General features: G+C 43.7%; 1 protein-coding gene across 1 annotated transcript in view; it reads left to right on the top strand.

Moving 5' to 3' along the window:
* Positions 1–4,485: 4,485 nt before the first annotated feature.
* T265_00897 (hypothetical protein) overlaps positions 4,486–12,244 on the top strand; it is a gene marked incomplete at both ends in the record, with an annotated part of 24,988 nt that continues 17,229 nt past the window's right edge. Inside the window, 3 exons of the mRNA XM_009164792.1 lie at positions 4,486–6,012; positions 8,505–8,810; positions 9,523–9,828. Coding sequence (XP_009163056.1) covers positions 4,486–6,012; positions 8,505–8,810; positions 9,523–9,828 — 2,139 coding nt within the window. The remainder of the gene's footprint in view (positions 6,013–8,504; positions 8,811–9,522; positions 9,829–12,244) is intronic.

The following is a 12,244-nucleotide window of genomic DNA, read 5'->3' as shown; positions in this document are numbered from 1 at the left end:
CCCCCCCCCCCCTCCCCCCGAGTGATATGGCGACCAGAGCACCAACCACATTAGTTGTACAAGGTCAACTCATCCCCTTCTCCATGATAAAAGGCTCCCTGATGCACCACGGATGCGGCTAACACCAACAACAACACCTATGAAGAACCAGTCATTAATCTGTCTCCTGAAAGTTATATGGAGGAAGCATGTTCCATTCATCCGACGAATGAATCCCCGTTAAAAACAGGTGTGTAATGATGGAGAGCGACAGTTTTCCGCAGAGCCAAAATGTTGGTAGGGAATACGATGTTTGTTCAGTGCTGTTCGAAAATGCTCGGTTTGAAAAAAAATTTCATCCACAACTGTCACAACTTGTGTCATCACGAAAATTGAGTGTGGATACGAAGCTATGTGGGAATCCAGAATGCGCATCGCACCAAGGAAAGCCTAATCGATTTACTTCACTTGTTTGGTTACTCGCACATTGTAAGTAGCTTATATTCATTTCGTGTTGCTTCGCTACCAGGGGCAACCCATTCAACCGATTTAGGTCGTTGGATGCGTTTTAGGCGAAGTTCATCAGGTTTTCTTGAATGTGGCAAATGATACAGGTGAGCACAAAACGACCTGAATGCAGCATGTGGGCTTCCAAGCAGTGGTGAACTGGAAAATCTAATGGTTAAGCTGGACTTACAGTTCGTGAAGCAGAAAAATGCAAATCCAGCAAAGTTGTGCAGATATTTACAGATCACCGCTCGTGTGGAGAGAGATTTCACACAGGAACCCCGATACTCGGGCAGCCCACAGAACATCATACCAGGGTGATGCGAAAATAGCGAGATGATTACAAGCACACATCATCCGCTAATTCGTCATCCTACTGAGTCAGCAACATAAAGACAGAATTATATCTCTCGCTGAAACAAGCGATTAGCACGAATTTCAGGAAAGTATTGATGACTTAAGGCAAAAGCGCTAATAAATATCAGTCTTGTGTAAAGATCCTCTTCGGAAGCTCAACGGTTTCCGGGATAATTTTGGTGGATTCGAAAGGTCGACGCTTCCCATAGATTTGATCCGTCCGAAGTGAGTTGCGCTCAATTATCGCAAGTATTCATTGCTATCGCGGGGTAAAGTCACAGTCCTTGTCCATTCTACATGAATCAAACTTCACAAGTGATGGTGTGCGTGTTCCTTCTTACATACGTTGTGTGCCTGAAATTTCAGATCGCGATAACTGCCAAGGAAAGTAGCTTTGGTTCCCGTCACATTCATGTACTGGCGCTAAAAAGTCAAGTTGAAATGCACCGATTCCTCTGTTAAAGCCGATGAGCCAAATAAAGATTCTGGGAAATAAGTTTTGGATCCTGCCTTCACAAGTCACCATAACAATGCCTTTGACCTTGGATCAAGATGAACTACACGACCGCTCGGCGATTCCAACTCATTTGGCCGTTTCAGTGAAAGCCACCTATAACCTGTCCCTGACAGAAAACGTTTACCTCGCTTCACGGGGCCATGTATGTTCAGGAGATGCGTCAAACGCGTCAATCGATTGTATCAAAACAAATCACTCTGTGTTTTATCGTCCTGGTGCTGCTCTCTCTTTTATTCTGAATAGTGCGAAGCGCATCTTGTGAGGTGCAAATTAAATTGTAGCCTTCTGCGAAGATGAGTTGAAAAGTCACACTTATCGATCTTCCACGGAATCGTACGAACTGTGCTATCCTGGAGGACCCCACTACTTAACTATTGACCTCGAGTTGTCTACCTAATTAAGTATCAGTATTTTGCGGCCTGCGTCTCCTGGGCCTTCAGCTAACAGGTTCCCCCCATGCAGCTAGCCGTTCACTGATATCTACTTAGTTCACGAAAGATATTTTTTATCTGTTACAGTTAATGCCAATGGGTTGCTTTATTTGGCAGTGCGGTTAGTTAGCTTTTCGATGTCCGCTAATTTGCGTAGTTCCATTGAAAATAAAATAACACAACTTTCACACACGCTAAATTATTATATTTCACTGCATTCCCCTATCAAATAAACTACTGAGAAAAACTCTCCACAGTTTTCACAGTCATGCTTCGTACCACTTTACTAAACTCTGTTGCCAAAGGTATACATCAGTAGGCGCATTCGAACAATCCAAAACTTCAATAATGTCAGACGAAGTACATCCCTTTCTTTACCGGACACGAATATTTGACTGCCCCACGAATCCGGTCACCTGCTAGTGTTTGGTTCCCACCACACCGACACTTTGAGGTCATAGAGAACCTGTCGAAGCCCAAAGTGGAGAAAGCAAATCCGCGTGACTGTATACAAAGAAATGCCCATTGACAAATAAGTGTGTTTTGATATCAGTGAAGGTTTGTTAGAAATAGACAAAAAATCCAGGTCTATTGTTACAAAACCAGGAACAGCGATCCACAGGCAGCAAAATAACACCTAGCATGGACTCAAATAGACATTTTGAGATGGCGACCAGTAAACTACCAATATCTGCGATAGTAATCATACGTTAATCTCCACAAAATGAAGGCCACCTAACCTGAGTCACTTGAGATTGTCTCTGAAGTTGAAAGATCACATGGTCACATCTCCATCTCCAAACAACGTTATCCTCCTCCTCATCATCATCATCATTATCATCATCGACAGCATGACATCGGTGTTCAACACCGATGCTTCACTGCCGTAGTCTGAAGAGAAAATAAAGGTAAATGGGGAAGGAACTTTAAACAAGCTTACTAGAGTCATTCCGAGATGCCTACACATCCAAACGCTCATTCGGGATAATTACTGACGAGAGAATAATTACCATCGATTAGCGTCCATATCTTGCAACGCCCCCGATCAGACGTAGTAAGGATAACGCGCTTGAGGAGAAAGGAGAGCAGCACCTACAGCACCCAAACGTTTCGTAATCTCCTTCATAACCCTCTGTCAGCTCGAGTTGCCCACCTCTCTGTTTAAGCCACTCTGAATTGAATACGGAATACAGCACTCTCCTCCGCAAACGATGGTTAAACAAGTGAGACAGATGGCCTAAACAGCGCAGCTCCTGGACACATTCTTCAATGGAAGTACCCGTTGCACAACCGAAAACGCGCTTTCTAACTGCATTATTACGGAATCGCCGACACGAACCCACATGAGCTATGGTTCTGAGGCAACGATTGTCAAACAGCTGAAGACCTCTCAGTTCCGCTGCTCGCCACAACTCACAGCCTTTCAACAAGACAGCCTGCACTGTAGCTTGATACACACGTCACTTGAGATTCAGGGGTACAATACTCAAAAAGACGTCTAATTTCAGTGTCTCCGAGGAATTGAATGCCATCCCAACAGAGGGCCAAATGAGAGGTTAATGCAGTTGGTTTTCTTGTTTTTAAACTTACAATTATTACAACACCACAACAATTTTTATCTGCGAGACATACAATTACCATACTCCCCCCCCTGTAAGAATCACCTTTCAGCTTAGATCTGAGTAAAATGACTCGTGTATCAAATCGAACTGCACAAATTTGACGGTAAAGTGCTCGAGGAATAAAGTCTATTTGGAAGCAGTCAAATTTCTTTCACCGTGAAGCAGCAGTTATTTCCGCCATCGATACGGAGAGATTCGAAGGAGATTTTCCGTCTTTCAAGTACCCGCTAAATACGTCAACCAGGCTGAACATGAAACCAGGATTTACGTCGACGCATTCAGGAGTTCAAACATCCGTGTGCCGAAGTTTATCACTGTGCATAGTAGAGCGTCCAAGTATAACGGTGATACTACTTATGGGGAGGCATGCGAGTAGTATGTGTTGTTCTTGTAAATTTGCTTTGCGTCCTTTGAAAAGGGGAGATCCGTTGCGGAATTTGTGGAGTCGCTTTGTAGCATTTGCTTAGATCTGAGCAATGAATGATTGGAGTCAATGAATATCCAAAAAAGTTCAAGAAGACGCGTTCAGCAGAAGATGGATGTCCAGTTTTGGTGAATAAGATGCAAATGAGAGTTTCGTTTCCCTGTCCAATAGTCTGTAACCGGTCAGTTGGCATTTTCTAATAAATAATTCCGTAGCGAAGGCCTTCTTCCTTTCAAAAGTAGTTGGATAAAGACTGGTAAGTTGTACTATGATTGGTGAGCTGGTTTTTATGTCTTTCTGGACATGAGTAGATCGATTCAAATTTCAACTTCACCTTTACCTGAACTTGGTATCAGGAAAACTGGTCCCAACTGCATCAATCTGAAATTGTTGATCAAACGATGATTCCGTTCGGACCCGTCTGGTGATATCCAATAATAGTAAAAGTCATGGTGCAGAATCCTACCACATCCTTCCTATCGGTATTACGCGCATTATATTCATGCTTTTCGTGGTATTGCTCAATTTGAGTAGATTTGCAAGGCATCTTTCGACCAATCAGTTGTTTCGGCTTTGCTTAGCGCTTGGTTGGCCTTGCATATATACTCAACAGCCTTACCATTATCAGTGTCATTGTTCTGAGAAAGAATGCGTTGCTACTTCCGGAATAAGAGAGAGAAGACAGTCAGACGTGTGTACGCAAACGGCCTACAAACGATTGATCCCGTGACATTAAGACCGTTAAATAAGTATGCGGATAATAGGATTATTTCTTCCAGCTACACATGGTGGAACTTTGTATTCTTGAATTTATATGAACAGTTTCATTTTGTTTCCAACTTTACTTTCCTGTCACTTTCATTCCTATATCTATTTGCTCAAGGAGCCATCAGTGCTTTTGCTTACGTTGTACCATTTGTGTTTGCTGTGTTCATAGCTATGCTAAAAGAAGGAATTTACGATATTTTTCGACATATTGAAGACAGACGGGTAAACAATAAACGTTTCAGTGTTTTAGAGTTTGATACAAATAACAATCAGCTCGTCTGGATGGAAAGAACTTCCTCCTCGTTGCAGGTTGGTCAGATCGTTCGCTGTGTCGCTGATCAGGAAATTCCATGTGATCTCGTTCTGCTTGCATCTGATGGTTGTAAGAGAGAGGTTCGCTTAACTACGGCAAATTTGGATGGCGAAACTTCCGTAAAGACGCATTATGCTCTGAATAAAACTTTCAAAAACTATGGGAAAATCTTGTCAATGTTTCCTAACGACATGGGAATTAGACACGTTACTCAGTTCAAACCATTGCTGGTAGAGGTCACATATGAGGCGCCACGCGCCGACCTCAATTGTTTTGAAGGAAACCTGATCACGTCGACTTCCAAGGGGACCGAAAATTCGACGCCCATATTGGTCGAAAACCTGGCTTTCAGGGGTGCGGTTGTACACAGTACTGGTGGCATTCTGGGACTTGTCGTCTATACCGGGGTGGACACAAAATTGTCAATGAATTCCAAAAAGCGCGGTCGGAAATACAGTTCCAGGGAGGACAAGTTAAATTTTGTGCTCACTTTGTTCTTGGTCACATCCATTTTGTTGTGCGCGATGGGTACTACCCTGGCGACCGTGTGGAGCACACAAGGAGCAAATTTTCCGTGGTTTGTCTCTACCCGCCTGCCCACACGATTTTCCTACGTGCGAACACTGATTTCGTTTGCGTTCATTGCAAACTTTTTGGTTCCCGTCTCACTTATAATTACAATTGAGTTGCAAATGCTTATGAACTCCTACTTAATCACACATGATCCTGAATTTTTCGACCCTGAGAGAGGACTGGGGGGCTCGGCCAACTCAGTACACTTGGCTGATGAACTGGGTCAAATTGAGTTTCTATTCAGTGACAAAACTGGAACCTTGACACTGAATCAAATGGTCTTCAAGGCGTGCAGTATCTTGTCCGATGATGGTATATACGTGTTTGACGGTAATGACGTCCGCCATCTGAAGACTGAAGCAGGACAACCATGTGTAAGAGTGACTGAGATGCAACAGTCCAATGTTTGGACAGATGGCAGCGCACTTCCAGTCCACCTGATGGAGTTTCTCACGGTGGTGGCTCTTTGTCATACGGTAGAAACTCGACCAGACATAAATGGGGAGAGTGCGAAATTTGCAGTGAGTCCATGACATTGAATATAATTATTTTTTTTGGGAAAAGTGTCTATATTTTTCGAATTTTTGTAATGGCAATAGTTCGATTAGAGCAGCAGCCCAAAGTATGCAGTCATTTTGATTGTTCTGATGACCATCAATTTTGGGGCCAAAACATCGATATAGATAAGAATTGACAAAAAGACATCAATTCTAAGCGTCCGTTTCTCCATAACCAGGCAGAAATACAGGCAGAATGACCGATAATGTGGGAAATCCCTTATTGTTAACCTTATTCAACCGGGAGCAGCTGAGGCGCCTGATTCAGCTGCGATTCAGGTGATCAACTCAGCGGCCTGATCGGAAATATTTATTTTCGACAGTGCGTTGGATGCCTTCAGAAAGATTAGTCTCGACAGCAGATTTCGCTTATATTCCACCTATCCGATTCCTTTCCTGAAAAAACGTGCTTCAAAGATCATATCCTAATGGAAGCCTGCTGTCAGCAACTATATTCAGTCAATTAGTTAGGAAACATACGGCCTAATTACGCATAGCCCACTGAAGCTGAGTGGCCTTGAATGCATCAAGCGTGTAGACAAGTGCATCCAACATATGCCGTGTAAGCCAATCGAATCAAAATATCGATCAGGTAGATGACCAGACGATTGGCGTCAAGCTTGTTCGCCCTTGACCAGCCTATGGAAATTTTGCTCACGCGTGCGCATCAGCGGCACGAATAAGTCTGCCTTGCAGCTGATTTGGGACGTGAATGTATGCTCGTCTGGTATTTAGTCGTCGTTCATTGTGAGTGACTGATCGTCTGACCATCCAAAGTACACGGGGGCCTAATTCCTAATATACCATTTAGGCGTGTTCCCCAGTGGAAGCCGCTGATGCTTAGGTCATGTACACAAACAGCCTGCTTCCGGTCGGCGAGAGATAAGAAAATACTCGCTTGTAACATGGCAAAGTTGAGAATGGAGACGCCGTTTATTTACTGCGCATTATAGCTACACTTTAAGATCTCCCGATCAAACAAAGTTATAGACATTATAGACCTGTTGAAAAAATGTGGCGTTTTTTCTTCACAGAACATACTGGTCACAGGATTGCCGAACGAATTTTCATCCTTAAGTATTTCATCGGGTGGCCACAGTTCGCAAGTATTTACCGATCTTTTGTTCTACTTGAAAACAGACTGTACACACTCTGTGATGAATAATATCACAATAATTAGTGATAAAGTCGATTCGGCCGTTAACATCAGTAGAATTTACAAACGAGAGTACTTTATCTAATTCGGCACTGTTTCACGGCGGTAGGGCCCGGAACATGTTGGAAGAGAGCTATCTTATAAGGGGGTTCTACAAACTTATCTTCTGAGGAACAGCTTTCATTTTTGGTGGCGAGTGTGAATTTCAAAAACAACGGATTTGTTAATGTAGCGGCAGTTCAAGAAGGCAGCCGTATCCAGCAGCTCGGTTGCGCTCTCAAATGCTGTCCTTAAAGAACGGTCACTGCTTATGGTGCTCCTGAAGACAATCGAAAATAAAGGAGTGTATCTACATTTCCCCATATGACATATCAGGAATGCTTCGAGAGTGATCCCTATCTACGTTTACCAGGACAAGTCATACAAATCCAGGTAATTCTGGATACTGTGCTCGACGCATCACGCAAGATTCACCTTGTAAAGATTGCAAATGGTATGCTCGAACTCTGTCGTGCAGACTGCAGGATAACGTACACATCATGCACAACTTATGGATTGTGTATATCGACATTTTATCACATGACCTCATCATCCTCTCTCTCTTAAAGAATGGCTGAGGGTGGAGCAAAGCACCTGATGCGTTCCGTGTGACAACGTTTAACTACATAACGGTCTACAACCCGGAACAGGTTGCAAGAGATCCACAGATGGCAGGTCAGTCTGTTGAGCCCAGAATTTAGTTCAGTATTATGTTACGCGATGAAACACCCCGCATTTCGCGAATCAAATGCAGGTTAGGTCAGATGGCGCAGAATGCACTGATTCAGGAGGTGTGTCAATAGTGACACCAATCTTTGATTGCCTCTTGTTCTGTCTGAGGGTTTCACGTGTTTGATTACTGCCGTTGGGATGCCCCAAACAGATACGTGTGTTCTGTGTGAACAGCTAATCTCGAGACTGCTCACTTCCTACGATCCTGACAAAACAGACTGTGTTTAACATTCCCATTTCGGTTTATAAGACTTGATTTTCTTACTCAAAGAATATGTTTGCATGACATGTGCAGCACATGTGCAGCTAAATGTGAGCGACGTAGGATTGATGTTCGCCAGGTATTGCTGGTGTTCCATCCCGCAGAACACCTTTGATTTCTTTCGGAGAGTTACTGAATTTATCGCATTTGAGTCCACATCAAACTGACTTAAACAACAGTCCTTCTGAACTCGTGCAGAAACTATCCTTGATCAATGCTACATGGATCAATCTTAACGCAGTCAAAACGTCTATTTTCTAAATTTAGGCTACATCCCCGGACGAGAAGGCTCTGGTTGAAGGAGCTGCAAGGCTTGGTGTTTCACTGATTTCCAATAAGCCACATCCGAACATCCAAGGTGGGCGTCTTTTGGTGCTACAGAGGCAACTAAAGCAGGACGTCAATGATAAAACCTCAAATTGTGGAATCGGGACAGCTACCGAAGAGTATATTGTCGACGCTACTCTGGAGTTTGATCCAGTCCGCAAGCAAATGACCGTGATGGTCCAACACCCAGATGGGACATTTCATATTCACAGCAAAGGTGCCGAAACTGCAATTCTGGAAAAAAGGGTGAGTTTTTTAGGCTAAACAAAGTCTGGTTTTTTTCTACTCACAGTTGGATGGGCCGAGTTAGGCCCTCACTCAGCTACATGGAACGTTGCATTGTAATTTAAGTATTTTGACTGCACACGAATAGGAGGAACAGTGGAGACCGAGTAGCTGTTCAGCTGTTGTAGTTATCCTTCTCCAAAATAGTTCTTTGAAGAGGTTGCTACTGAAAAGGGCAGTAGAACAACGGGTTCAAGTCGGTATTTCACCAAACCGCAAAATCGACTATATTTGTGCACCCTGAAGCTCTTTTTCCATCACTTTCAATGAATAAAAACAACTTCTCACAGACACTGTGAAGGAGTTTGTACTTTGAGTTGGAGTAGAGTCGTCTGAAAAATTCCAGGGCGACTTCCAGTATTCTACTTTGCCAACGCTAGCCAAAGTTGGCAATGAGCCTTTGTGATTTTTCTGAGCGGCGGAATTTTCAGTGGACGGAAAACACTTTGGTCCCACAAGATTTTGGTGTAACGGAATTCTTTGCGGTCGAATCCTCCATCCGTTCCATCCGTTATGTTTGGGGGGACTACAGAACTGTTCGTCGAAACGACACTTTTTATACGTTTGTGGTACAACTGTCAAGATTATACGATTGCTAGAGGAAGTGTGTCATGAGTCTGCACTAAATTTCCTCCATCCTGCTGGAGTTAGTTTTCCTTTTTTTCCTGTCTAGACAAGCAGCCGCTCCACAAACCCTCTCCACTCAAAAGCTTTGGAACAGGTGAATGAGTTCGGCCTAAGTGGTCTTCGAACTCTGGTGTATGCAACAAAGCAGATCACTCGTGACGAGTATTACGCACTCCTGCGAGAACGTCAACAGGCACTGAGGCAGTTTGGAGAGGCTAGAGTTCGGGCGTTGAAAGCAAGCAACGACAACATTGAATCTGGTCTGGAACTTATAGCCGTTACCGGGGTGGAGGACACACTACAGCCTTGTGTGAATGAGTGCCTGCAGAGCTTAAAAACAGCCGGTATAAAGGTGAGTGCAAAAGTAATTTCTTCAAAGGTCAAGTGACTTGGTTCATAATTGTGACGCCCTAAGCACGTTAAATAGCCTTACGTTGCTGCCCGCCGAATTTACGGAATTCGCAGACCTCGGTTGATCGGAACACTAGCTCCATGCACGCACTCTGTAAACTATAATCGATCCGTGCGGAATAGAATGTGACTTTGCATCGATGCCTTCAAAATCAACAGAACGAGAAGGTTTGTCAGTGCTATTGTGTCAGCTAAGATGCAAAAAACACTGCGTGACGAAGATTCTCTCACCAGTGAGGCTGCCGTTTGTTCCTGTGACAGGATGTTTGTCTGCGGAGAGATCATCCAGTTGCGATAAGTATCCTTCTGTGATCGGTTTGATTGTACCTAGCATATGTTTGGGACTCGGAAACTTCATTCTGATTCACTGTATCAGTAATCAGAATACGAGGGACAATATCTCATCACCAACAACTGGTCAGTACGTTTCTTTCAATAGAATGACGAACCTCGTTATCCCCCCTGCTGCAGACAAAAACAATGGCCAGTTGGGTGATGAAATGTTCAGCTACTTCCCTACAGTCAGTCTGACTGTTATAGGAGCAATTCATTGGGAAACAATCTGGGGTTAGTGAGTCTACTGAAAAGAAGAAGAGCGAGAAAGGCTACGAAACCTGAGTGACTAAATCATCACCGTCTTCGTTGAGATGTGTATGGATGTGCGGTCATTATTCGACTGCAGATTGAACTTGAATGCTACTGTATTTGGAATCATATGAACGTAGTAGGAGAGTTAAAACGATGTACTCCAACTGCCACAGAAACCCTCCCTGAGCCCACATTGTGACCTAACATCACATCCATTTGTGTCCTACTTGCGTCTTTACTTGACTTCAAAGAGATTGTGCCAGTAGGACCAAAATCAGCGCGACAGATCAGCTCGAAAGAACAGACTCCATCATGCATTCTGCGTACTTTTCAAGGTCAAGGTCACAAAATGACTCACGTTCAGCCTCCGATGGTTCCGTCGGGATGGGGCAAGCGACCAGAAGGAAAGAACTTGTAGCAAAAAATGAGCTGCTTTTATTAGATTCTGCGCACTTTCTCCCCCACGGTTTCAGTGTTTTTCTAGCGAATTTGTGAATTAATTGACATTACGTACGGTTTCGACAGATTTTTGTGTATGGACCACTCTCAAGCGAGATATCCAAAAAATTGACACAAATGAGTCTCTCCTGACTTTGATATATCAAACAGGTTTGAAGTTCTGTGTCGATAATCAGATTCAGGACACCTCCTAAGGTCATGCGTGATTACGAATAAGATTGCGTTCTCCGTTTCAAAGAGGTTTGTTAAACAATCGGTGGATTTGTTGCTCGGCAACGTTTCGCTTTTGACACAAAAGTTTCGTCAGGCCAATTGAGTAAGTAGGTTGATTAGGTTTTAAGGCACTCAGGGAACCAATCTGTAAGATTTCTTATGACTAGCCGACTTGATCAGTGCTGGGTGTTCAATCTGATGTTCCTGTTTGTTGATTAATGGGGATGACTGAGATTTACGATAGATTGGTTAGGCGAGGTCGTCTTTATGATGAACCCGGATTTTTTCGTCCTTGCTTCTTCAGTCTAGGACACCTTCATGGAAAATTCCCCTTGGGGTCGTTCACAGAATTCGTTCACCTGTGTTCGTCCAAGGGTGCCAGGACCATTGATTTAGGGATGGGGGTGGGGTTTTAATTGTTGTTGTTGTACTTTTACTCCCATACCATTTCGCTGATAACTGCACACCCCCCCTCGGTCATCTTGGCTGATCTAAGACCGCTGTCCACACGTTTTCACTTTCTACCCACTCTTTTCTATTTACGCTGGGAAGCTTGGCGATTTCCACCGCCTCGGCCACCAGTCACTGTGGTGTGAATCTCAGGATGTCCACATTTTCTAGATATATCCTGTGCCCAATGTCTAGTGCATGTCGAATCTTCGACCATCGCCTGGTATTCATCTACGTTTCTCGGTGATCTATTAATGGAACGCTTATGCTTACCGATTCTGGTGTGCAATTCCCTGGCTGTCTGACCTGTTTAAACCTTCGTACAGTCGTTACGTTTTATTTTGTATGCTAAAATGCTACTCTAACGTAAGCCGTATTCAGTACCCTTCTAAAGACTTCATATGTTTCTGTTTTGAGTAGAATGACCACTGTTCCGATCCACCCCTTGTTGGGTCCTGGTGTTGGCACCAATACCCGTGTTAGTTGCGCTTAATTAAACCCACTGGGTATCCTCAATCAAGTTTTACATGGTTGCGACACGTATAAAAATGAATACAATGCGAAATTGGAGCAAGTCAAAAAGGAACTTATCGTATGTGAGAGTTCCTTGGTGAAAGTCCGGACGGCGGTAACGTGTTTTCTCCGCA

Source organism: Opisthorchis viverrini, assembly GCF_000715545.1.
Source record: "Opisthorchis viverrini unplaced genomic scaffold opera_v5_9, whole genome shotgun sequence".
Taxonomy (NCBI): domain Eukaryota; kingdom Metazoa; phylum Platyhelminthes; class Trematoda; order Opisthorchiida; family Opisthorchiidae; genus Opisthorchis; species Opisthorchis viverrini.
The sequence above is the reverse complement of the archived record's forward strand: the minus strand, read 5'-3'. Positions and strand labels throughout refer to the sequence as shown.